Source organism: Pteropus vampyrus, unplaced genomic scaffold (genome assembly GCF_000151845.1).
Source record: "Pteropus vampyrus isolate Shadow unplaced genomic scaffold, Pvam_2.0 Scaffold387, whole genome shotgun sequence".
Taxonomy (NCBI): Eukaryota; Metazoa; Chordata; class Mammalia; order Chiroptera; family Pteropodidae; genus Pteropus; species Pteropus vampyrus.
This window is the reverse complement of record NW_011889168.1, coordinates 3,574,972-3,601,858: the sequence shown is the minus strand read 5'-3', so window position 1 is coordinate 3,601,858 and position 26,887 is coordinate 3,574,972. Positions and strand designations below refer to the sequence as shown.

General features: G+C 49.1%; 1 protein-coding gene and 1 pseudogene across 3 annotated transcripts; one reads left to right on the top strand and one right to left on the bottom strand.

Annotated features, from left to right (window-relative positions):
• Window positions 1-1,374: 1,374 nt before the first annotated feature.
• Window positions 1,375-22,874, bottom strand: UBA1 (ubiquitin like modifier activating enzyme 1). 3 transcript variants are annotated; one of them, XM_011380065.2, is made up of 27 exons: window positions 19,589-19,789; window positions 15,471-15,596; window positions 15,204-15,320; window positions 15,009-15,067; window positions 14,739-14,907; window positions 14,495-14,629; window positions 13,415-13,521; window positions 13,065-13,155; window positions 12,825-12,957; window positions 12,223-12,320; window positions 11,984-12,130; window positions 11,669-11,845; window positions 11,453-11,557; window positions 11,284-11,364; window positions 10,807-10,962; window positions 9,200-9,365; window positions 8,901-9,097; window positions 7,061-7,125; window positions 6,642-6,837; window positions 5,850-5,924; window positions 5,550-5,739; window positions 3,963-4,051; window positions 3,595-3,687; window positions 3,287-3,478; window positions 2,041-2,142; window positions 1,837-1,937; window positions 1,375-1,702 (listed from the first exon to the last, which is right to left on the bottom strand). In XM_011380065.2, the coding sequence occupies exons 3-27, from the start codon at window positions 15,318-15,320 to the stop codon at window positions 1,567-1,569; spliced, it is 3,177 nt and encodes a 1,058-aa protein (XP_011378367.1). In that variant the 5' UTR covers window positions 15,471-15,596; window positions 19,589-19,789; the 3' UTR covers window positions 1,375-1,566. The 3 variants fall into 3 exon arrangements, with proteins under 3 accessions (XP_011378367.1, XP_011378366.1, XP_011378364.1); XM_011380064.2 differs by lacking the exons at window positions 15,471-15,596; window positions 19,589-19,789 and adding an exon at window positions 22,732-22,874; XM_011380062.2 differs by lacking the exon at window positions 15,471-15,596 and having other exon boundaries at window positions 19,589-19,814.
• On the top strand, window positions 2,783-2,901 carry LOC111731589 (annotated as a pseudogene).
• Window positions 22,875-26,887: the final 4,013 nt, after the last annotated feature.

Here is a 26,887-nt window from a genome sequence, read left to right as displayed (position 1 = left end):
AGGATTCATGAGTTCTTGATGAAATGTGTCAGGTACAAATAAAGTAGCAAGGGGAATCAAGAGCTGTGGTGCTGAAACAAGGGACAGAAGCGTCTGGAGAATCAGGAGCTGTAATGAGGAAGATCCAGTGAACAAAGTATCTAGAATATCCAAGAAGGAGCTGGGATAGTGGAGAAAGGGGACAGAAGAAATAAATTTGTGCAGCCTCAGATGCTGCAACAGTGGAGACAGTAGACAGAGGTGTGGAGTGTTTGGAGTACTCCAAAACAGCAATATGGAAAAAGTGCTTGTGGTAGGAAAATCTCCACTTGACCTAGACAGCTAGCATCACCACTAACTAGATGCCAGAGGTAAAGTACCTCAGTCCCCAGTATCCTGGTGGGGAGTAAAAAGAAGTGTGAAAGCATGAGGTCACCCAAGAAAAAAAGTAATCATGAGAGGGAGATGGGCAAGGGCATACATGGTACCTGGGGTCTGAAGCTGGCCCAGGAGGCAGAGGATGTGGGAACACACTGTGATGGATGTCAGGCTAGGTTCAGGGACAGGTTGTGCTATTCCCAATACCCAGGTTTGAGCAAAGGGATAAGGAATCTGTTCCTAAGTGGCTGGGTGAGGGATAGAGGTATGAGTGCAATCCTTAGGTACCAGGTGGCCAGACTGGTGCTTTCAAATGTCTGGAGTGCCCAGCCAAGACCACAGATGGAGCGTACAGTCCTGGTGGGGCCTCAAGTGAAGCTCCTACTGCCTGCTCTGACCAATCGACAACCCTCAGGCTCCACAGCTACCTCTCTTCTCAAATGTATGAGGCCTTGGGACAGGCAGATCAGGCCCTAGGCGGGCAGAGTGGGGTGGGAAAGGGGCTTTTCCTCTACAGATGCTCTCAGCCAAATATTTTTAAAAACTAAGTATACACAGGCACTGGCATTCCTCAGTCCAACAGAGCCATTGAGGTCTCTCCTGCAGCAGGGAAGTTGAACTAAGGGCATTACAAGCATTCCTGGCACTGGGAACCATGATAGTAAAGGCTTGTGCAGCGTCTGAGTGCTTTGAGCCAGGCGAAAAGGGATCTGCCCCAAGAACATAAGCCACACTGACCCAACATCAACATGGCAGAGAGTTAGGCAATGGAGAAGGTAGAACTGAAACCCAGCTCATATAAATTGGACCCAGGTACCTGCTCCCTATGGCCTCACTGGTGCCTCCACTTCTTCCTAGGCAGGGAGGAAAGGAGGAAGAAGGTAGCCATTTCCACATTTTCTCTGCCCAGGAAACTGGCAGTTGGGGTAGGGCTGAGCCCTTTGGGTTACCATCTGAACCATACAGCTCCAGGAAGTCCCTTTCTTCCCTGGAACCAGCTGGGCATGCCACATCTGGGTTAATAACTCTTTATTAGGATTCAGGTTCTGAACAAGGTAGGAAGCAGCGGCAAGAGGGGTTCAAGTAGGGGGATGAAGAGGGAACACCAGGCTTGGCTAGCTGGGCCACTGCCAGAGGTCAACTGGGAGCCCTGGGCTGGAAGGGGTTTGGAGAGGGGGCCTGGGGCCAGTCTACAGGAGGGGCTGGGGGTCAGCGGATGGTGTATCGTACGTAGGGGACCTCGACGTCCTCGCCGCTCTCGTCGTTGCAGCACAGCTCAAGCACCAGCGCCCGCACATGGCGGCCCAGCTTTCGCTTCGACACACGGCTTACGATCTCTGTCATCCTGGGGGCAGAGGCGCAGAGGGTCAAAGAGGCAGAAGGCAGAGAGGAAGGGCAGGTGGGTGGAGGCCAAGGCAGTGAGGCCGGTGAACAGGAGTGGGATAGCTGCAAGCTGAGACTCCCCACCACTCAACTCACGGCTGATCCAATCGTTCCTTGAGCTTGGCAGCTGGCATGAAAAAGGAGTAAAGCATGGACACACCCTGGGACAGCATGGTGATCTCCAATTTATGCTCTGTCTGGAGGAGGAGGAAGAGGGAATGGCAGTGTCAAGGGGATGGACAGGCCAGTCACCTGCACACTCCGCCCCCAGGTGGGGTGAGAGTGAGGAAGGGGCCTCACCTTAAAGTAGTCAAGGAACTGTTTGAGGGTCATCTCCTCACCGTTAGGCTGCAGCCCCTGTACCTCAAAGCGATCCCACAACGTCCACTCTTGGTTATAGTACTGCAGGACAAGGAACAGGCCAGTGGGATGGGGGCCACCAGAGGGTCCAGCTCCGTCACTCTCCCCCCTCCACTCATGCAGAGACATGCAAAGTGAGATCACAAGCCTCTTTTGTCCAAAATTCTCTCGTGGCTTCTGCCAGGCCCCAAGCAAGCACTGAAACCTTACAATGACTAACAAGGGCCTATATCACTACAGTCCTATTCTCTACGTCTCACCTCCTACCTTCTCATCCTGTTACTCTGTTCTAGAAGCATCTTCTTCCTCAAACATGCCAGGCACACTCCTACCCTTGCAGAGGCTGGTCCCTCTGTCTGAAATGCCCTTCCCACAGAAGCCTGCATGGCCTGTTTCTTCCCCTCTTCCAAGTCTGGACTGAAATGTCGTCTTTTCAGTAAGGCCTTTTCTAACCATCCCATGTTTAAAAATCCCAAACCCATCCCCTCACTACCAGGTACTCTCAAGTCCTCCTTATCCTGCTCTTTTACAGGGGGTTCCAAAATCTTTTATTTCATAAATATAACTGTAGCACCTAAGAGTACCTGGCACACAGTAAGTGCTCAATAAATATTTGAATAAATTAATAAATGAAGTAAAAGAACTTAACATAGTAAGCACCCAGTAAATATTGGTTACTATTGTCTACGGCCATGCCACCCTGAACAAGTCTGATCCCGTCTGATCTCAGAAGCTAAGAAGGGTCGAGCCTGGTTAGTACTTGGATGGGAGACCACCTAGGAAGACCAGGTGTTGTAGGCATAAAAATATAAAAAATAAAAGGGATTGTAAGCCAAAAAGGTCCTTGCAATCTGTGAGGTCAACCAAGGGTTGCCTCGCCTAAAAAATAATTTTAAAAATATACTGGTTACTATTATTGTGTAGTCACTAATAATTTCCTAGGGCACAATTCAAATATCCCATTTGTTTTGAGGGCTTACAGAGGCAGAATCAGACCAGTGCTCAGCACATAGAAAGTACTCAATATATACATGAGTGAGTAAGTGAACAAGGGGTCACAAAATGAGTAGGTACACAATGACGGAACCCCTCACCTAGTGAAAGCCTATGAAGCAAACTAGAGCCAATTAATTCTACAGAGAAACACTCCACCCACAAGTCTATCTTCCCTGATACAGGCCCTCACCTGGTGACGGGGTGCGGCAAGGGGTTCAGAGAAGCCGAAAAAGGGTAGGGCTAAGTTGAGGAAACCATTCTTGTAGGAGTCAAGCCGTCGGTGTCCCTGCACCACCTTGTAGAGCTCCAGACACACAAGGCCAACCACAGCTGCTGTGCTCGTGGCTATGGCTGGGATGATCTTCCCTGCAATCAGCTTGCTCTGTGAGACAGGAGAAATCAAGGAAGGTGGAAGAGGCTCTAAGTCTACAAAAGGGATGAAACGTGGGGAACTAAAGCCTGGGAGGGGGTGGAACGTCAGGTATAGATTCCCCTCACCTTGTGCCGGTCTGCAGGGGGAATGTCATAGTTCTCTGCCCGAAGGTTGGATGCAGCCACAATGAAATCCATATGGAAGTTGCTGTCATCATCCTTTTATGAGTAAGGGGGTAGGGGGAGGGTGGAGAGATAATAAGAGGATCAGAGGAGGAAGAGGATTCCTGGCCTCTGGGGACACTGCAATTACCTGCTCTCTCAGATCACAAAGGCATGGCTGGGAACATCTATTCGTTCAGGGCCACATGGCAGACCCGTGATCCAATCCCCACAAAGGCCCGGGGGTGCCTCCAGATCCCCAGAGATCTGTTCTGCCTAGCCCATCCATGCTCAGCCCACAACCCTGCCTGTCCAGGGCCCCCACTCAGCACCTTCTCAAAGTCGATGGGGTACATCTTGAATCCAGGGAGCTTTTCTGGACTAGGCAGTGTGGCCTTGAGCTCCTCTAGACGGCTGTCATCTGCAGGAAGAAAGGGACACCATCAGCCCTTTAAATCCTAGGCCAGGGTCTAAAACATGAGCCTGGGGTGGGGCAAGAGGTGTTCAGGTAGATAAAAGATTAGAAAAGGAAAGCCCATCCTGGGAGGAAGGGCAAGGGGAAGAGGTAGGGCAAAGGAATAGGGGCGGGGGGAAGGTGCAGATATCAAAAGTTATCTCTAAAGACACTATGGAACCAAAATGATGACATTAGGAGAAAGTAAAGATGGAGAGATCCAGAGGAGAGAGCTGGAGATCTTGGGGAGAATGACAGAGAAGTGAGGAGACATGGAGGAGGATATGGGGGAAGGGGGAATAAAAATGACATATAGAGAAGTTGGGGGAAATATACAGAAGTGGATATAGAGGAAACACGGAGGAGAAGAGAGAAAAAATGAAAAGGGGAGAATGGGGGCATATAAAAGGGTGAGACAGGTGGGAGATGTTATTACAGAAACATTTTATGTACACCTTACATACATTAGGTACATTTTATATATATTTTACATGTTATATATATGTACATATTTGAGAAAATAGTATATGGATAGAAAGAGAGAAGTGAAGGAAAGATGAGAAGAAATATACAGAGAGAAACATGAGTAGATATTTAGGAAGGAAGACGGGGAGATGACAAGGAAGATGAGAAAAGATATATGGAGAGGAAAAGGGAAACGAAAGGGAAATGCAGGGGGAGTTACATAGCTACAGATGCATTACCTATGGAGGGAGAGATGGAAGGGAAAGTAGGTAGATAAACATACAGACCAGCAAACTGGTCAGCAAACTAAGGCCCATGCGCCATATTCAGCCTGCGACTTCTTTTATGAGCAAAATGTTATGGGAACACAGCTACACTTGTCCATTTACATGTTGTGTATTACTGCTTTTGTGCTTCAATTGCAGAGGTGATAGCTGTAGACACTACATGGCCTGCAAAGCCTAAAAGAGTTACTATTTGGCTCTACCCCTGAAATACAGCATGAACTGGGGGAAAGAAATGGGGGAGCTAGAGGAGGATATGGAGAGGGATATGGGGGAGGGAATATTGAAACGGAGAGCAAGAAAGCTATATGGAGGGCAATACTAGGGTGAAGACGCACAAGGAGGAACATGGGGGTGGGAAGATGGAGGCGGATATCAAGGGAGACACCACTGGTGGAGATCATCTTTCCTCCTCCACCATAAACAGATCAAGAGGAAACAGGAAAGTTTTCCTTTCAAGGCAGATACACACAGAGCAAGAAAAACAAACAGCTCTCCTGAGGACTACAAAGTAGGAAAGGAGGGGGAATGAGGGAGAGAATTTGCTCAAACTGACCCTCTTCATTTCAGAGGAAAGGAATCTCAAAGGAAGGTATGGGGAAGCCTCAGGCCTGGGTCACAGAGCGGAGCCAGGAGCAGAATGCTGGTGGCGAGGCTGAGCTGGGCAGGGGTCAAGTGGGGTGGTGACTACTGGCCAACTGGCCAAACACCCTCACCAACAGAGGCATTGGCACTCTGCAGCTCCTGGTCAGAGACGTGGATCTTGACGCCAGACTTAGGGGTGAACTCGGGGACCTGAACAGCCTGTAGGAGGGCGGCCACCGCAGCTCGGTCCTGAGAGCCCGTCAGCCCGTAGGTTTGGGCAAACAGGTTAGCGGCAGCCATCACGTAGTCCAGATGCAGGGGCTGGGAAAAGGCAGGGAAGGACCAGAGGGGGAGCATATCAGCCCTCATCTGAGGAGCCTCAGCCCCCCACCCACTCACCAACCCTAGGAGAACCCAGGGAGGAGACTTACATTGCTGACATCAAAGGTGAGCGGATGCGGACAGCGTTTGGGCCCAGACCAAAACGGAGCTCCTGAGCTCGTGAGCTAAGGGAGGGAAGAGATTTTTGAGGAGCAGGACCTGAGGGTGGCAGCCTCTCTAACAATCCTAACTCCTCGCCTTGGCCCCGCCGGGCCCTAACTCACTATAGCTGGGCACACACAGAGGGCTGGAGTCAGTCATGAAAGACTCAGACTATAGCGTCCTGTAGATGGAAGTTTCAATGTCTGGTTGAAGCAGGGATCTCACTGAGAAAACTACCACCAATTCCTGGGCACTTGCTTTGTGCTAGACACACAGCCACTTAATAAACTCTCATGAATTGCCAGGCGCTGTACAAACTTAATATTAGTAAATACCAATAAATCTTCACAAAAATCCCCACGAAGTAGAAACTATTATCTCTACTTCATTGATGAGGAAACTGAGGTACAAAAACAAATTATGTGATACCCAAGTGCAAATGGAGCTGGGATTTGAACCCACACTGATTCCTGTGCTCTTAACTCCAAAATTTCTCTCCCATAATCCCTGCAGCCCTGGGAGTCAGTATGACTCAGCCCACAGCACAAGTAAGTGAAAGGAAGTCTCTTGTACGAAGGAAAGGGGATGGGAAGAACAAGTCAGGCTTAATCATTCTCCTGAGATCCCTACGTCTTGGGGCACCTGCCACAGCTAGACTAATGACTGGAAGGACACGTGGAGTGCCCACAGCACATTCCTGTTTTGGATTCCACCAAATGGACCTGGCAAGTGGGTGTTACCTGGTCAGGAGGGAAGTTGTGCAGCAGCTGCCGGATGTTGTTAGAGTACTGAGTGTGCCAGTGGTGACAAGCCCAGGTCACACAGTCAGCCCAGGTCTGTGGCCGCTGCAGCACCAGGCTGCGCTGCACGGCCTCCAGCACCTCCAGAGGTTGGGTGCCCGCCAGCCGCAGGGTCCGCTCCACAAACTTGGGGTCTCTATCAGGAATTGGAAGGGTCAAAGGGGCAGGATTACACAACGGCCCCAGATGCAACCCCATTTTCTCCATGGAAAGCTAGTCCTGACCCCCAGTGGCATGAGGCCCTAGCTTTCACCGAGTCATCTGAAGTGTGCCTGGTGCTGGGTGTTACAGTGGTGAGGAAAGCAGAAAGGATGCCTTAGCAGGCAGGGGATGTGACGAGGGGGCACTTAATTACTTACGTGAGGTACTGGTTGACGTTTTCTGCTGGCTGCTTGAAAAGGCCTTCAAACTCATCCCGAGCCCACTGCAGACAGAGCAAACAAATTACATGGGGGTGATGGCTGACAAAGTGGATTTCCAGAGACATTACAAAGACCCTCAGCAAATAAATCAAATAGGAAGAACACAGCTACTGAGAGAAGGGAAGCCCCCTAATCACTGCTCCTAACTTACCCAACTCCTCTACCCCTGGCAACTCAATTTAAATCAATGAACTTGATTTGGGCAGTGGTTACACTAGTGAATGTGTGAAAAAAAATTCTTACATTTGTGTACCTTACTTGAGGTTATGGCTCCATAAAAAAAAAAAAGAAAAAAAAAAATTCAGGCCAAAATCAAAAATGATCTCTATATAGGGATCTGAGAATTCTTAGGACAGTAAATGCAGCCATTGGTGAGGGAACTTGAAGGATACTGATGTTAGAGGTGTCGGTTCAAATCCCAGCTGCTACATAGTATCTAGTTTTGTGACTTTAGGAACACCTAAAACAAATACTGTTAACAGTCACATCTACCCTCATGGGATTGCAAAGCAGCAATGAGCAAGTATGCATATATTTAAAGTTTATTTAAAACAGCACTAGATACATAGCAAATGCTAAATAATTTACAACAGCCCTGTAAGGCAAAGATTACTGTCATCCCCATTTTGGAAAAAGAATCATGAGCATGGAGAGGCTGAGTCCAAGGTCACACATGGCCCAGTGAGACTATGCTGGGTGTACAAGTATAAAACACCCACTCTGGAACTGCAGGGTTGGAAGGGGAAGTGACAAAGGGAACTGTTTTTTTTCCCTCCTCATTTTGTTCCCACCCCAATACTCCTACTAAACATTCTGAATGGTTTGCTCTCAAACACTGCGCTAGGATCATTCTGATAGCATGGTGGTTATCCTTGGGTTATCCTTAGGTTCTGATTAATGGCCGGGAGCTGGATACCTACCTACGTTATGTTCACTTTGTAAAAATTCAGCCAGATGATATGTGTACTGTCCTGTATTTTCTCTACATATGCATCATACAATCATTCTGAAAAACTAGCTGTTGAACTCATTTTGAGCAACAGCTGAGGAAACTGGACTATGGACTGAGTATTAATTAGAGACAAATAACTGGAAAAGATGTTAAGAAATTACCGTTTATGCTCAGCATGAAAGTGGTCTATTGGTTAGGCAGCGGCAGTTCTCACAGGGAAGCAATTCTGACCCCAGGGGACATTTGGCAATGTCTGGAGACATTCTTAGTTGCCACAATTGAAGAGAGGTGCTATTTGCATCTAGTAGCAGGAAGCCAGGGATGCTGCTAAACATCCTACAATGCACAGTATGACCTCCTCCCCCCAACAAAGAAATGACAAAGAAATATCCGGCCAAGGCTGAAAGACTGTTATCTGGAACACATCCCTCCCTTCAAAACATACTAAAGTATTAGGGAGTGAAGTGCTGTGATGTCCATGACTTACTTTAGCACACACGCACAAAAAAGATATACAAATCTAAGAACATCTGGCAAAACAGGAACAACTGTTAAATCTAGGGGATGAGTGGTATTTGAGTGTTCACCATACTACTGTTTATACTTCTCTACATGTTGAAAAATTTCCAAAACAAAAGTGTAAAGAAAAAAAACACGAAAAGAATGAACCATTCTAAAAATCAAGGCTGCTAGATGGGAAGTGGGGAGAAAGGTTTGGAGAAAAACCACCATCTTGCGCTTAGGTTTGCAATACCTGAAGGCCAGGGGCCCAGTGGCCAAGAGGCAGGGTGCCTGCTCCCCTCCCTCAACCCCCAAAGCGATCACCTGCAGGGTGTGCTCGATAGCGTTGGGGAAGTTCTTCAGCGTGCAGATAGGGATGGACTTCTCAGGCGGGTCCTGGCTAGAGCTGTACGACTCTGTCAGGAAGGGGATCACCACCTGCACGTTGCCCTTGGTGCCCAGTGTGCCTGACTCTAGCAGCGGCTTACGGTAGTACACGCAGCGGCGGTCCATGTACATGCCTGGGATGTTAGGAAAGGATAGGGGGACAGGTATCCCTAAGAACGCGCACACGCACACACACAATCTTTGTCCTTGACCTCCTCACCCGCCTCCAAACTCACGAGCATCCACATTGTCCAGGGCATTGGCCACACCATCCAAGTTTTGGAAGAACTCATCGTCATAGATGCGCTCTGTGTCAGGGCCCACACGGTTCTGGTGGCTTGTCACCTGGATGTGTGGATTCATCTGGTGCACAGCTGCAGCAGCGGTGTCAGACTTTAACTTCTGGTGGCAAAGGTGGGGATGGGGAAACAGAGCTCAGTTATTTGTGTATTCATCCAACCAACCTCAGGAGGCACCTTGGGGTTTAGCAGGAAACAATCTGTGACAATGCCACATGGCTAGGGCTGTGACAGATGTGGCAGGAGAGGGAAGCAGTGACCAGACACCAACTGGAAACAACAGGCCAGCCATCTGGCCTTTTGCCTTCCTAACATCTGTTGTTCTTTCAGGTAAGAGCACCTAGGGTTGAGATACATTCCCTCAAAAAGAGGACCTTAGCGTACAGACAAGAAGGACCCTCTCAAAGCCCAGACTGGGGTCCTGTCCCTCCTCTACTCAGAACTGTTGCCCGGCTCCCGCTTCCACTGAGGGTCAAAGGAGCTAGCCCTGTTTCCTCTAACTCATCTCCTACCTCCTCCGGATCATGGCCTGGAGCACTATTCTCCAGAAGAGGGGTCTCTACTCTCTTATACTCTCCAAGTCTGCAGACCCTTCCTTGACCACTGTTATCAAAAGGGCAAACCCATGTCCCAGGCCTGCCCAAACTCCCTTATCTTCTTTTTGCTGTTTTCTTTACACAGCACTTATCATGGATATTATGAATGACACTGTCCCCTACAGAAGGCTTCCCAGCTTGATCCCTGTATAACCCAGCACCCATCTGTGCAGAGAAGAATAAATCTAGTAGGCGTAAAGTACTTCCTGAGCAAGAAAGGCCTGCTTGCAAGACTGGCCCTTGGCTGGTATCTGGGAACTTGGATTTCAGGAGGGTTCTCACTATTCTTTACCTGATGACGGTGGCTCTTTGTGCCTAGACTGCTTTTGCAAACAATGTGGCTTGTGTTGAATACTTGCTTCCCTTCTGGGAGTCTGGAATTTGGGTATATGCTGAGCAGAGGGTGCCTACATGACAGCCCACAGTTAAAACCCTGGGTGCTGAGTCTCTAATGAGCTTCCCTGGTTGGTAACATTTTGCAGGTTGTTGCAACTGGCTACTGGGGGGGGAGGGGGCGAAATAAAGCGTGTCCTATGTGATTCCACTGGGAGAGGAGACTTTAGAAACTTGTGCCTGGCCTCCCCCAGACTTCACCCCATGTGCCTTTTCCCTTTGCTGATGTTGCTCTGCATCCTTTGCTGGAAGAAATCATAGTTGTGAATACGACTGACTATATGTAGAGTCCTGTAAGTCCTTCCAGTGAATCATTGAGCTTGGGGGTGGTTTGGGGGACCCCCAACACATTGTCCCAACAGCAATGATAAAGAAAAAAATGAGATGAAAAATGGTAGAGTCAATGGAAGGATACTCAATAAATGTTTGTCAAATGAGTGACAGAGAGAAACCAAGGGAAAAGAACTAAAGGAAAGAAAAAGGCAGAAAGGACTCCTTTCCAGAAAGAATGGGAAGAAAAGGAGGATAGTGAGATGATAAAACCCCCACCCTCACCGTAACATCCCAGGGCCGGAAGAGAAACTGTCGGTTCAGATTTGACTTCTCAATGGTGTCCATGTCTGTGACGACAATTTCTCCGCCTTCTCCACAGCCCAATCCAATCATTGCAAAGTTCTTGAGCAGCTCACAGCCAATGGCTCCTGCACCCACCTAGGAAGGGTTAAGAGGCTGGTCAGGGTGATGCAGATTAGCATCACTCCTCACTCCCTGTGAAGACAGCAGGAGCTAGGAAGAGGGTCTAGTGCCACATCCTCAAGTCCCAGGGCTATAACCAACCAGTCATCTGAAGGAGGTGGCACCAGGAGGGAAAAAACAGCAGGATGCAATAAGCTTCCTCTCAAGATAAAGAAAATGGCTAAAGGGATGCAACAGAGGTACAAGAACCAAACGACCCTCCCTGAGGAGGTAGGAGACCCCAGAAGAGGTGGCCAGGGGAGGTGAAGAGAGCAGGAAGTCCAGAAGATCACTCACCAGGAAGTATTTCTGCTTGCCCAGCTTCTCTTGTAGGTCTGAGCCAAATACAGCCACCTGCCCATCGTAACGGTTCTGGCGCTAGGGAATGTGAAGGGAATTGGGTCAGAGATGGGCCTTGCCAGAAATGCCCCCAATGATGCCTTCACCATGGGCCCCACTCATATACCGGGAGGCACTTGTCCTCTGTGAGGGCCTCTTTGTTCTCAGGGAGACACTCCAGAGCATCAAAGTATAGCCACTGCATGATAGGCATAAACTTCCCAGAGCAGGCCTAGAGATTGGAAAGGAGAAGCGAAGTAGTCACTGGTTAACAGATGGACAACAAGTGATGGAGTCAGGAAGGTGCCTGGCACACTCCCTACTCTTCTCGACCCATGCTGACCTTCATGACCTCCTGGGCAGCCAGGCCCCCAATGAAGGCATTTATGGGTGCCAGATCCCCAGCAGCCACATATGCCAGCTTCCGGATGAGGTCCTCATCCAGACTGTCCTGCTGCACTGCTGGCAGGGCTCGAGCATTCATGGCCTGGGCTAAGGTCACTAGCTCTGTTGCATCCTCCTGGTAGGGCAGAAGAAACCAAAGGCGTTAAGTGTCAGGTCACTGTGGGGAGAGAGAGGGAGGGTGGATAGGCAGAGAGGCATGGTGGGCCTTTGGTGCCAATGTCATCTGCCCTAGCTGGCTCGCCCACCGACCCACCTCATTGCGGGGCCGAGGGGCCCGGCCGTGCTGAGCACAGAACTGGTGCAGGGCCTGGAAGCCAATGTGCAGCTGTGCAGGACGGGAAAACTTGGCAAAGTCTGTCATCACGAAGTTGGGCTCTGCCAGTGAGGCCAGCAAAGATTTCTGTTGGGGGCGGGGGGCAGGGCATCAGAACCAGAAGAGAGGAATGGAGAACACCAGAACTACCCCCGCAGCCCACTATCCCCCATACTCACAAAGCTGATCTTCTTAGGTACTTTGACCTGACTGACGATACCACCACGGATATAGTCAGAGAAGTGAGAGGTGTCACAGATGCTAAAGGTGTAAGGACCTAGGGGAGATCGGGAAGTTGTCAGGTTACCCATCCTTTCTAAAATCCACAACACCCAAAAGAAAAGGAAAAATACATGCCCAACCCAGCTCAGACATCAGGAGCCACCTCCTCTTCACCTCAGGTTCTACCTGAACATCAGAAACTGTTCCCCATCTGCCCCGGACCCAGCTCCGAGCCCATGAGAACCCGTGTCCCTGGCTCTAGGTCTACATTAGAAAACATTCTCTGCAACTTGTCCAAATCAGTTCAGACATGAGTGGATCCTCTGATCTCCTCTGTTCAAACACCAGAGACCTTTCCCCCTCAGGAACAGCTCAGATGAGATAGCTCAGACACAAGATAGCACCTCTCCCCTATGCCCATCAGCTCTGGTTGGACCCCCAGGGACTCTCATTCTGGTTCATCTCAGACACCCAGGGTGTGTTTCCCCTTGCTCAGAGCCCAAGGACACCCTCTTATCTCCCCTGATTCCCCTCCCCTCGCCCCATGGCCCTAGCTCACCCAGAACTTTGATCTCCATGGGCTGACTTCCGTTGAGTTCAACCATGCCCTGTACTTCTGAGAAGGAGACAAAGTCGCCATTCTCAAACCCATGTCGGGCCTCATCCAGGCAGGTAACCACACCGGGGTTGTCCTGGTTAAAGGAGGAGAGTCTCAGGGGCAAGCTCAGGGTACCAAGAGCAGACAGGAAGGCCTGCTGCTGCCCATCTGCCTGCCACGACTCAAGGCTGGTCTCCTCACCTTGGTGACCATAGAAACCATAGCACTGAGTGGCTGCTCTCCATTGGAATCAGTGAGAATCATTTCTTCTCCGAAGTCACAGAAGAGTTGCCTATAGAGGAAGCAACAGGGGCTGATATCCTAGATCCACACACACGGAGACCCCATGTGTCCCTCAAGATGCAGCGAATACTTGCTGAGCAAATTCAGCCCATCCCTGCTGGGACTCAGACGGCGCTCACACCACATGGAGAAGTGAACACACAGAATCCAAAACCCGGGTGGCTGAGGGGAGGCTGAGGGCAGTAAGAGCTTAGGGGTCTTGGCCTGGGCCTGGCAGGGGTCAGCAGGAAAAGGGGAGGCGCACTCACCCAAATAGGCCCCGTGTGTCTGCCACCACCAGCTTGATGCCACGGCTGTGACAGAACTCACCCACCCGAAGCTGGTCCTCCAGGGGGGTGTTGGTGAGGACCACCACCTGTGGAGAGGCGGAGAGATGGAGGCTCAGGGTGAAAATAATAGAGGAAGGCTGGTGTGAGGGTTCAGAGAGTTTGCTGGTTCAGCTACTTCACATACACAGTATCTACTGTATAACAGTTTCAGAACCAGTGAAATTTAGTGAAGAGAAATTGAATCCCTAGGAATCCCTAGATCCTAGACCACAGCAGGCAAGGTAGGCAGGCAAGGTACAGACGCAGCTGGGGAGACATAGTCTGGAGAATATCTGACTCATTCATTTGCCAACACACACTGCCGCCTGCCCACAACTCTGCCATGCCCTGTGAGACACAGAAGAGGTAAAACTGTCCCCAGCCAAAGTCTGAGCTCACTCCTACCACACCCATTTGCTCCCAATTCTCGACAACACTTGCTCAGCCAAGGCCTTTGGGACTTAGCTCTCTGTCTGAATGCCTGCCCTTTTTCACTCAGGTGAACTCCTAGCCCTACCCCAGGGTTTGGTGGCAGTGCCCTGGCTGCTGGGACACCCCATGGTACAATCTCAGCTCCCACAGTTCCTCTTTCCAGCCCAGAGTTTTTGTTTAACAACCAGATGGCACTTATCATGTGCCAGCTGCTATTCTAAATGCTCAACCCTCCCAAAGACTCTATGAGGTCGGTCTTACTACTACTCCCAAGTCTACGAACAGGAATAAATAAAGCACAGGAGATAAAGTGACCTGCCTGAGATCATATTAGTAGAAGCAGAGACTTATGCCAAGGCAGTCTGGCTCTAGTCTACGCTTATAACCCCTATGCTGTACCGTCTGTCCATTCATACCTTCCCCCTCTGAAAAGGCAGGTCCAGGGTCTAAATCCTGCCTACATCTCCTAGCTGCACCCCCAGCATGAAACCTAGAACTCGGACCAGCCCATTAAATAATGAATAAATGAACACACCAGAGATGGGCTCTGAGAGAATTGGGCAGGAGGCTGGGCCATGCTTGAGGTACCTGGAAGCCACTAAGGAAGTCCTCGACAAGAGGCCCAGTGTAGGCGCTGACAGGCACGTAGCTGTTGAGCTCAGCAAGACGGGGCTGGGAGACCTCTGCCCGGTTTTTACCAATGTCCTCCTCCCGCAGGTAGAACTGCAAAGGGGAGTAGGGGACGAAGTGAAGTGGCTACAGAGCCCGGGGCCGGGGTGGGGGACAGGGGGCTGGTGCCTGGGCAGGAGAGAAGAGGACCAGGAAGAGGTACCTGGGAAGAGAGGTCAGCCCACTGGGCAGTGCCCTGGTCATGTAGGGTGACAGCCTTGACCCCACCAAGGATGATGTTTTTGGCAATCTCCACGCCCAGGCCCCGCAGGCCTGATACCAGTACGCTGGATGTCTGGAGCCGCTTCATTGCCTCATGGCCCAACACGTACCTGCCAGGTTAGGGGGCATGTGGGGTCAGGGCCTGGCTCTCCTGACCACATCCTCTCAGAGCCCCCCTCCCACCTCTCCGCCTAACCTCAGCCCCACTTACAGCTGCCGAGAGTAAAGGCCCTCATCTATGTCTGCTTCACTGCCGTTCTTCGCCATTCCCTAGAGATGAAGGGGAAGAACAGGTTCAGGGAGACACGCAGGTTTAGGGCGTGAACAGAAGAACAGTGATACAAAAGATATTCCCACCCACCATCCCACCACCCTGCCTGCCAGTCTTCAGGAAGAAGACACTCACGTTAGTTGGCACCGAGGGCACTTCGGACAACACAGACTGGGCGGGGGAACAGTTAGAACCCGGCTTTGGATCAGGCCCGGACACGCGACGTTTCTTGGACAGCGGCGAGCTGGACATCTGGAGGGAAAAAAGAGGGTCTGGGGTGAGCCAGGGGCATGTGAGTGTTTCTGTTGGTTAGTGGCGACTATGGGGGGAAGGGAAGACTTAAGGGCTAGTATCCCCATTTTATAGAAGAGGAGACAGGTACAGAGAGGTGAGGTGACTTGCCCAAGGTCACAGAGCTGTCAGAGCTAAGATCTGAACCCAGGTGGTCTGGCTTGCAATCCATGCTGCTGACCACTAGGCCATTCGCCTTTCTCCCCAGCCCAGCATAATGAGGGAGAGACGCCAATCCTGTAGGGTGAAAGGAGTGACAAGAAGAATGTACTTGTGGGGAAGTCAGAGGGGCAATAGAGATTCAGGTCAGCCTGCCACTCCTTAACAGATCTCATTTAACCCCTATGAGCTCAGTTCCCTCGGCTGTAAAATCGGGGCGATAATACCACTTACCTACCCCGTGGAGTTGCTGAAGTGATGAGATAGAACACAGACCATAGAGCCTGGCACAGAGCAGGTGAACAATAACGAGCAGCTATTCTCCTCTCCCTAACCCCTGCCACAGGGGTGCAGGAGGGAAACGCGGCCAGGACATCCATCAGGGTAGCATGATGGCAGAGAACCCAGTTCCCAGAGGGGATCAGGAGTTTTACAAAGCTCAACCCCCTCCCCTCCCTCCCACCCCAGCTCTGGGAGGGGAAAACACCCAGGCCAGTAAGAGGTGGCAAGGAGAGAAAACACACCTGCCAAGCCTCGTCTGCACCTGAAATCCCTTAAGCAGGTTAACAATACTGGTAAGTGTTTACTGGAGATCCTCCCTGGGCCAGAAGTCATAGTAAGCACTTTACGAGCCTTGCCTCACTCTGTCCTCAGGGCACCTCCATGGGGTTGCGACTACTATCAATAACATCCTCCAACTCACACTGGAGGGGAAAAAAAAATCACTGAGGGACCTGTGGTAACTTGAGCGAGGTTCCCACAAATAAAGAGTGACCAAGCTGGGCCCAGATCAGGATTTGCTAAACCTGAAGTCCAGGCTGCCTCCCAGTGTGATCAGGTGTCATCTCCTCAATGGTCCTGACCCTGCAAGGCGGGGTTGAGCATCCTTGCCAGACAAATTGGAAATCGTGAGCTAAGGAGGGCAAGTTAACTTCCCGAGGGTCACACACTAGGTCCCAGAGACAGAACAATACAGCCTGCTGTGGAAGTGAAATCTAGGGGTGGGGTGACTGGATCCAGATGTTAGAAGACAGGAACCAGAATCATTTCCCCTCGCCTCCAATGCTCCTTTAGGCCTCTTTTCTACCCTGAGCCCTTTCCGACACTCAATCACACCAAGTACCCCACTGTACCTAAAATTCCATCTTGGTATCCATCACATTCTAGCACTAGGCAAGATAACAGGAGTTCCCTCCATCTAAGGAGGGCTTACTCCCTGTCAGTCACAGAGTAAGGGACTTTATTTAATCCTAACAATGCCCACATCAGAAATAAGAAAACAAAGGCCCAGGGAACACCAGTCATGGAGGGGGAATTCCCCAGGAGGGGGAATAGTCTGGGCCCAGCTCAAGGTCCAGCGCACAGGGCTAAGGGATGAGGGGTGAAGGAGGAGGACTCAGGAGGCTGGCTAGGGCCCAAGTCAGTCAGCTGAATTGCTAGGAATGCTAAGAACCAACGTAGGTAGGAAAGGACTTGGGAGACAAAGGCAAATCATATTCTTCCATTTACTGACTCTCTGACCTGGGTAGGGATCTCATTTCCTCTGAGCCCCATTTTCTCCAAAAGCAGGGAGAAATGGAACTATCCTCAAGGGGCAGCTAGGAAGATTTAAAAAGTCAAGGTCTGTGATCAGAACTCAGCAATCTGAGAACATAAGCAAGCTCCTCTCTGGGCACCTGCAGTGGCCTCCACTGCTTATCTCTTTACCTTGTCATTGGTTTGCTTGTTTAGGCCACACCATCTCCCTGCTCCCTAAATCAGAGATGATCCAGGGCCAGAGAGATCTTTAAACATCTGTACCTTTTACCTCTGGGCGCCTCGTGCTGGCAGCAAGGGTCTAAGCAGGTTTTGGTTGGTTGTTTGAAAGTAAATTTTAATTGCAGAAGTTTGGAACAGGCCCGGCTCAAGGCAAGCAGAGGGGGTCTGAGGTAGAAACCACAGAGGAGCTAAAGATGCCCCACCTCCAGCACAAAATCGATGCCCTTTCTCCCTTAATATATGCTCAGACCCCAATTAGGGTACATATACTATCAACTGTTCGGCAAAGCTGAGCTGGGGCTCAGAGTTTCCAAACTTGCCTGAGGTCTCCAAACTGGTGATTTTGAAGCCTGAGCATTCTCTACCACTCAGACCAGAGAAGGTTTGAGAGGGGTCAGGCACAGGGTCAGGTTATGGGGTGGAGAAGCTAGGGCACAGGATGCTGGGGCCTGTCAAACCTCCTGGAAGGGATTAATTGAGAAGTCCCTGGGAATATAAAGGAGAGGAGTCAGGAGGCAGTTGTCTGAGCCCAGGGAGGCTCAGAGGAGGCTCAAAGGGGATGTTAGAAGCCCTGGGGGGCAAGTGGGGCCAGGCAAGATTGATAAGCTTTAAATCTTTGGAAAGGGAATGGATGGGGGATTCTGGGGCCCAAGGAGGCTGCAGAAAGATGCTGGGGTCTGGGGAGAGGGGTGTTCTCTATCGGGAGGATTCTGGGGCCCTGGGGGTCTCTGGGGATAAAGAGAAATCTTTGATCAAAAAACAGGGGCTTGCAAGGGGAGAGGTGTCTCTGACATCAATGCCAGAGTCCCAGGAGGCTATAAGGGTGGATGCTGAGGTCAAGGTGGGGTTGGGGAGGGATTTTTACTGGAGCACGAGGCCTTAGGTTGAGCTCACTGGTACAGGCTAGGGACCGCAGAGTCTCTGAGGGAGTGGAAAGGAGAGGCTGAGTCCAGACATTTCTGGCCCTAAGAAATTCAGTAAGCTGATACTGGCTAGATCCCCAAGTGGGGTTGGGTTTCTCTGACCAGTTATGTGGGATCCTATGGAAGCTCTGAAAGTAGATGCCGAGAAGGCTCTGATGAAGTCAAGGAGCATCTGACAATGATGTTGGGGGTCCTATGAAGCTAAAGGCCTCTGAATAAAAATGCCATGGACCTTGAAAGGCTGAGGGCAGATTCTGAAGCCTGATGTGAGAACAAGGGATTTGTGAGAGAAGCTGGAAACCTGGTTGGCTTTTGAAGGCAGAGGCTGAGTCAAGGGTGGGGTTTAAGAGAGGCTAGAGCCAACAGGGTCAAGGGCAGATGATGGCACGGGGATCTCCGAAGGAGGACCATGTGTTCAAACAGTTCCTCTCTGGTGCCTGTTCCCCTGGGAGGCTCTGAGGGAAGATACTGGGGGTTAGGTGTCTGATGGAGGAGATGCTAAGGTCTGCAAGGGGTAGTTCCTTAAAAGAATACAGAAATCATGAAAAAGAGAGCATTCCCTTACAATACGGTCTCTAAGGATAGAGTCTAAAAATTGAAAAGAATCTCTAAAGGTAGACGCGGCGGGGGGGGGGGGGGGAGGGAGCGGCTCTGAATATAAGAGCTGGGCCCAGAGGGCTACTGATGAATGATGCTAGGGCCAGGGTGGGGCTGAGAGACCTGAGATGTGGAGGAGGGGTCTCTGACGTGGAGGCCAGACCTAAATGGCATTCCTTTCACAGGGTCTAGTCCCCTTGGATGCTCTGGAGGCAGACTGTGGCTGTGTATTTTTGTGTGTGTGTGACGGGCGGGGGAGGGGGGGTGCCTGAAAGAAGATGCTAGAGAAGACTCTCAGAAATGAAAGCCACATGAACCCTCCCCAGGTGTCTGGCCCCTCTTGGAAGGTGTTAGGGCAAATACAGAGGAACTAGGAAATAGGAAAGTCTGAAGGAAGATACTGAGGAAGGTTTTTAATAGCATACATCGGTAGGAAGCTTCGGCCAGGAATGCCGATCACTATAAGGTTCTGTTGGCGAAAGGAGGTAGTTCTGATCTGCAATGCAAGGTTCGGGACCAAGTCAGTTCCTGACTAGAGATACCGGATCTGGGTCTTTAAAAACACATCTTGGGGGTTCTGACTCCAAGGTCAGATTCCTGAGCCCAAAGAACTGGGCTAGTCCCGGATGGGAAATGATGGCCCCGCCCCAAGTTCTGCTCCCCCTCCCCATCGAACCCCAGCGTCCGAGTCACCACAGCCCGCCCCGACATCAGCCTGGCCCAGCGCCGGCCCTGTCCCCTCCAAAGCATCCCGAAACCCCTGCCAAGGCGCTGAGAGAGGCCGTTTGTTACCAATGCCGGTTCCCCGGGTCGCGCCGCCGCCAACTCCTCTAGGAGCCGAAGCCAAGCCACCCTCCTCTTTCTCCTCCTCCTCCTCCCCGCCGCTTGGGCCGCCTAGAGTCGCCGCCGCCTCCGCCGCCTTATCCTCCCCCGGCGGTAGTAGTTGTGCTCGTCCCTGCCACCTCCTTCACCTCCACCGCCGACACAAGATGGCGGCCGCTGAGCCCGAGGCCGGAACAAAACCTTGGGCCCCACCCCCAGGAACCCGGATGCAGGCAGACCGCGCCCATCATGAATCATGAATGACGGTCTCTGCCCATCTGTGACTCATTCGAAGAGGAATAGCTCCACCTGGTGGCTATTATGGCACTAACTAGGAAAACAGGTAAAACAAAGAAAAATGAATAATACATTGTTGCAGCCAGGCTGCCATGGAAACCAATAAAGGCCATCGAGCCACACTTCCTGGTCATGAATTATGCATGAGGCCAGGTGGTTGGTTGGTTGGTTAATACACGACAACCAGAAAACCAGGCTAAAATATGAAGCCACGCCCCACTGCTCATGAATAATAAATGGTCTTGCAGCAGCCCGGAAGCCAAGGAGACCAAGGCCACATCTGTCATGAATAATGCATGAGACCTCGTGGGCTGGAACACCGGGCAGGCCTGCCTATTGCTGTAAGCAGGGAAATAGGGCTGCTGCAGGGAAAACACACTCCCCCAGTTCATGAATAATGAATAACGGATGCTGCAGCAGCTCAACTTGGAAACTCAGGGAGGTCAAAAAAGGTCCCACCCAGTTATCATGAATTATGCACGAGACTGGATGGACAGCCCTGCCTACCAAGTAGGGATTAGGGTACTCCAGCCATGGCAACATGGCCACGGCTTCCTGTTCATGAGTAATAAAAGACCAAGCTGCAGAGCCACAGGGGAAACCCAGGGGAAGTGTAGCTGCCTCCTCTTTTCACCCCTGACTAATTGCACGTGAACCAGGGCTATCTTGGTTCAACCAAATCCAGACTCACTACATGCCTTTGGCTGGTGCCTCAGTTTCTATGACTGTAAAATGAGGATAGCAATAGAACCCATCTACTTATAAAGGCAACGTGTTATCAAAATCAGAGAATCTGGTGCTCGCTTCGGCAGCACATATACAAACTCAGAGAATATGAATTATGGGATGAGCTCAAAGCACTGCTGGCACAAGTCAGTTAAATTTTAAAATATATATTAATATAAAGGTAATATGTAAATATATTTATATTAATATAAAATTAGTTGTGAGAGAGGGTATACTCAGCTACTAGAGAAGCCCCATCCCCGCCAAGTTGGGGCATTATTAAAAAAATAATGCCTTGAAACACCCTCCCAGAAGGGCACCAATGTCCATTAAATGGGTAGGACAGACTACCAGGTCACCAGAGATAAAACCTAGGCACACAAATAAAGCACCAAATACATTTCTGTTGACTAATAATAGATCTCATTCACAGACGTGGTGGCTCTAGTGGTATTTCCTTTCCATGCATTGTGCCACTGATCTCAGGAACGCCGAGCAGGAAATCAGTTCCTTCTTGTCCCTCGGTCTTGGCTCAAAAGTGACCTCCTTAAAGTTATTAAACCCTCACAAAAATCATTTCCACCCACCGGTGACTAGCTCTGTGACCTGGGGCCAGACACTTCACTTCTCTGGGCCATTGTTTCCCCACCCATAAAATGAGAACAATAGTAACCTACCTTGTGATGGAGTTTAAATGAGTAAATATGTAGAAAGGGCTTAGATCCGTGCCTGGCACATAGTGTTATATGACTAACATTAATAGTAGTACTATTAAATTGGGGTGGGGGGATTATGGCATTTGATTAAGACTACAGACTCTGAAACTAGACTGGCTCAGCCACTCACTGGGAGTAACTTTAGACGAAATTACTTACCTTGTCGGTGTCCCAGTTTCCTCATCTATAAAATAGGATAATAATAATCTACCTCCTAGGATTGTTGTGGGGATTAAATGGGCTAATAAAGCGCTAAATGAGTGTAAACTAATCTGATCGTTATGCCCATACCCATTTTCCAGGCTCACAGAAAGATTTGCCAAAGGTCACACGGCTAGTAAGGATCAATGCGATTTGAATCTAGAGCCTTTATTGATAATCTGGGATTACTGGGCCGTAAGAAATGAACCACGAACGAGGGTTTGTCCCTTCGCTAGACGCAAGGTTTAAATTCTGGAACCTCTAAGAGAAAGCTAAGAGCCTACGATACAGATGAAGCTGTGAAAGCTACGCCCCTCATGAATTATGCACAACGCCCCTAGAAAAGCCACAGAAAACTCGGGCGCTACTCACCTTTACGATTAATCAATGAGGTCTAGTTTGCCCGACAGACTGTAAAACGCCCCTTCAGCACGCTGATCCGCCCCCTCGTGAATAATTCACAAGCCGATACTTCCAGTGGACCAGGTTCGAAAGAGACCAAAATGGGCTTCCTCACAACCCCACCTCTTCATGAATAATGAATAAAACCGCGACCAACGAAGGCCCGGTGTCACCCAGTGCCCCCTTGGGAAGCGCCTAGCACGCTGGGCTCCGGTGTCCCTTCCACAGCCTGGGCTGGGGCTCCTCTCCCTAACAACCTGTGGGCCCCGACGTGTCCGGTCTCCCTGCCCCGACTACCCAAGCGCTGGGGCACCGCATCATAGAACCAGAGGTCACAAAGGCCACAGATACCTTCACAATGCCACGTCGGTCCTGAACGTTCCCACCGTCACCAAGAAACAAGCCTCCCAAAATTCCGTCTTGACTTCAGGAACCTCAAACTCCGCCTCCCCCCTTGGGGAGCACCCCAAATCCTGCCCCATGGACAGAGTATTCATACATGGACCCTAAAGGTCTCCCCAAACATCCCCCTAAACCCTACCTCCGAGGAGTACATAAACTCTGCCTCCAAGGGATACTCCCTAACACGGGCTCCCACATCTCACTCCGGAGTCCCCAAACGCCACTTCCTAAGGGTCCCTCAAAAATAGCCACCTTTAAAAGCCACTCCGGGCCCAGAGCCTCCAAATATGCCCATTGGAGGATCTCCGAAACTGAGCCCCCTCCCTCCAATTCTATCCAGGGGCTTGAGGGCACCGTGCTCCAGCTCACCCCCTGCGCCGGGCGGAAGCCTCGCCTTCCTGCTGGAGATGAGCCGAAGCCACGGGGCAACGGAAGAGCAAACCACCTCCGTCGCACAAGAAGAGCCAGAGTTTGCGCGGAGCTCGGAAGCGCGGGGACTTGGAGGGCCCCGGTTTAGGACGTACCACAGACGCTTAGCTAGAGGGGTGCCTGCTCTGCTCCCGCGCCGTCGACGACCTGTGTCAGATCCAGACACCCCTACGGATTGTGGTCCTTCCCGAAAGCGCGAGGCATGCTGGGGGTGGTAGTCCAACTTAGCCAGTGCCCCGTGCACGTGGTGGGCATCAGCGGCCAGGGGATGGGAAAATGTCACCCTGGGCTGTGGAATTCCAGGAGCGGTGCTCTGGGGGATGGGAAAAGAGAGCGGAACTCCGAGGCACCTCCAGATGGAAAGGCACACCCATCCTCCAGATGGGAAGGCTGAGGCTCATTCATTTGACTTTTATGGAGCTCAAGTTGTGGGCCAGGCACTAGGGATTCTTACTTGCCCTCACCGAGCTGACATGCTAGCGAGGGAGACAGACCATAAATATAACACATAAATAAAAATTATAATTTCACATATAAATATGTTATAACAGATATATGTGACTATAATTATATATAATAAAATGTACATATAAATACTACATAGTTTATATAACATGATAGCTAGTGTCAATATGTAAATAATTTACATCTGTATATATCTTACACTTAATATATTGTATATATTCTATATTCACATGTGAATATATAATTAAACATGTAAATGTACATTGTATATGTAACTGCTAAATGCTATGGAGGAAAATAGAACAAGGTAAGGAGAAATCTGTGGGGACAGATAGTGTGGTCAAGGAAGGCCTAGCTAAGAAGTTAAAGTGTTTAACACAAAATGCCTTTATCACCTTATCCCAGATTCTGTATCTCATGTCCTGTCAACAACCTCCAAATTCGTTCCTTTGAAAAATATTTATTGGATGCCTCAGTGCAGGGCACTGGGAACACAGCAAAGGACATAGCAAGGAGACTCCCCTTACAGTAATCAAGGCCTCTCTTCCGTCGGATCTTTCCCTTGTTACTTCCCTTGTTACTCACCTCAGAGGGGACCTGTCCTGATACCTCACACAAAATAGTCAGGGAAGGCCTCTCAGAGAAGGTGGCATGTGAAAAGTGAGGAAGCGAGCCACATGTAAACTGGAGAAAAGCATTCCAGACAGAGGGGACATCTGGTGCAAAGCCTCGAGGTTGGGAGTTCTTGGCATGTTTAAGGAAGAGCGTGGAAGTCTTTGTAGCTAGAGAGCAGTGAGGAAGAGAGAATGGTGCGAGATGAGAACCGAGGCCATGTCAAGTAGGGCACTGTAAGCCAGGCTGAGATGTTTGGTTTCTATTCTAAGATCCATGGGGAGCAGTGAAAGAATTTTAAGCAGGGGAATCACATTATATAAATTATATTTTAGAATAAACAACCTGGCTTCTCTGTGTGGGGAGAGAACAAACTGTAAGAGGAAAGGTGGAAGCAGAAAATCCAGTGTAAAAGGCTACTGCAAGAGTCCAGGAAGTGATGAGAGAGGATTAGACCAAGGTGGTAAAAGTGGAAGTGGTGAGGAGGGATTAGATCTTGGATTGCTTCTAAAGGTAAAGACAGCAGGATTTGCCAAGAGATCAGAATTAGGGCATGAAAAATAGACAGGAGGCTTGGCTGACCCCCAGGTTTTTAGCCTGAACAGCTGGAAAGATAGAGTTGTCATCAGCTGACATGGGAAATACCGCATTCGGAGCAGGCGTGAGGCAAGATCAGGAGTTTGTTTTTAGATGTGTTACATTTGAGATGCCTGTTAGACATCCAAGGTCTGGTATGTGTCCGTTGGGTGAACAGTTGGGGACCAAGTCTGAAATTCAGGGGGTGGAGGGAGCTCCGGGCTGGAGACGTGGATTTGGAGATCATCAGAGGCAACAATTGAAGCCGTGTGTGTGTGGCCAAGTTCTTTTCCCAGAAGAATTGATTGCCTTCAAATGGATCAGTGGGAGTAACTGAGGAAAGGAGAGGGAGGGAGAGGGTCGGAGGCAATAGTTGTGCCATGCTTCCAGCATGAGTGCTTTGGGATGTTTGCCAGTCTGGTGTAATTATAATTTTTCACTTATCTTATTGCGAGTGAGCTTGAACAATCTTTTCATAGATTGAAAGGTATTTGCAGTTCTTTTCTGGGAATTTGTGTCCTTTATCCATTTTTTATTGGGTTGTTGTACTTCTTATGGATTTTTAGGAATTCTTTATATATTAGCTTTTTAAAAAAAAAATGGAGTCTTGAGGATGAGAATGATTCAAACAGTTGCGGTGTGTGTACTCATTCAAGCTGCCAAGGTCTGGTCAAACCCTGTTCTAGGCATTAGAGACACAGTAGTGAAGAGGCAGACAAAAAAGTCCCTTCCCTTGCAGGGCTTTCATTCTAGTGAAGGAGACAATATAGAAAAGCGAGAAAATATATAGTATGGTAGAAGTTAAGATGAGAAGTGTTATGGAGAAAAGTAAGGCAAGGAAGGGAGCATAGGGAGTGTGGCAGGTGACGGTTTGGAATTTAAAATGAGGTAGCCAGGGCAGGCCTCATTGGGGAGGTGACATTTGAATGTTCAGATGACATGTCTCTTTCAGTCTGCAACAGTTCTTCATACTTTCCTTGATCTTCATGACCTTGACACTTTTAAAGATTGCAAGCCAGGAATTTTGTGGAATGTTCCTCAGTTTGACTTTTGTCTGATGTTTCCTCATGGTTAGATTCAGGTTCTACAGCTTGGATGTGTTGTCTCCTCATTTCATCCTGGCAGATGGCTCATGGTTTTAGTACTGATACTGTTCACTTTGTTCCCTTTATTAAGATAGTGTCTGCCAGCTTTCTCTATTATAAAGATACCATTTTTCTCTTTGGAATTAAGTATCATATATCTTATAGGACATATTTTCATCTATGTAAGTATACACTGTTCCTTTATGAAAATGTAATCACTAACGTAACTACTTGTTTTCGTAGCCATAGACTTTCTAACTCCATCATTGTTCTGTAATTGTTGACATTCTGCTGTAAAGAAGTTATTTCTTTCCTCCTCATGTACTTTTATTCGTTGATTTATTTAAGTATAAATTCAGGGATTCTTGAACCTTATCAAATACTTTTTCTGTGGTTGAGATTATTATATGTTTATTTACTTTTGGTCTATTAATGTAGAGAACTACATATATAGCTTTCTTGATGTTGACTTACTTTGCATTCCTGGGATAAACTATTTGATCAAAACATGTACTATTGGATTCATTTAGCTTTTATTAAGGATTTGTACATCTACAGGTATAAGTGAAATGGGCTTGAAATTTTTCTCTTCTTGTACTATCTGTTTCAGGGATCAAGATTATACAGGCCTCGTAAAATATCCATCTTCTGTTCTTTTTCTAATATCTAGAACAACTTTTGTAAGATAGCAATTAACTGTTCCTGGGAGTTTGGTAGATCACACCTACAAAAGCAATCTGGGTCCTTTTGATGGTGGGGAGAAGGGAAGCTTATTTATTACTTTTTGCTTTAGTCAAGCAATCTGTTTCTTCATGAAACAGTTTTGGCATTTTATATTTTTCTAGGAATGCAATCTAGATTTTCAGATATACTTCCATTATTTTAAAAAGCCATGTTGCATCTGTAGTAAATTCCCCTAATTTTGGATTTGGTTTATTTGCACCTTTTATCTTCTTTAATTGATCAGTCTTGCCAGAGGTCTACCTTTCTTCTTTTTGTTTCGAAGATTCTGCTTTTGATTAATCTGCCTTTCCCTGCATTTCATCTATTTCTACTCTTATTTCCTTCCTTCTTCTTGAAGTTTCCTCTGGTGGTCTTTTTTCAACTTTTCTACAATTTACATGAGAAAGTGCTCAGATTTTTCACTCTACAGCTTGTTGTTTACTCAAGTATACACCCAGTGTGACTAGCACCCTAGTCAAAATATAGAAACTTTTCATTATTCCAGAAAGCTCTTTACAGTGAATAATACCCTTCCCACCTCCACCCTGTTGACTGCTGTCACCATAAATGTGTTCCATCTGATTAAGAACTCCACTTAAGTAGACTCATAGTCTGAACTCTTCTGTGCCTTACTT

Excerpts from the sequence above, each read along its gene's own strand:
- UBA1 (XM_011380064.2), bottom strand. The coding sequence starts at position 15,320 with ATGTCCAGCTCGCCGCTGTCCAAGAAACGTCGCGTGTCCGGGCCTGAT. Across the intron at positions 13,156-13,414 it reads GACACACGGGGCCTATTTGG|GCAACTCTTCTGTGACTTCG; the intron begins GTGAGTGCGCCT and ends CTTCCTCTATAG. Across the intron at positions 2,143-3,286 it reads TTGCCGCACCCCGTCACCAG|TACTATAACCAAGAGTGGAC; the intron begins GTGAGGGCCTGT and ends CTTGTCCTGCAG.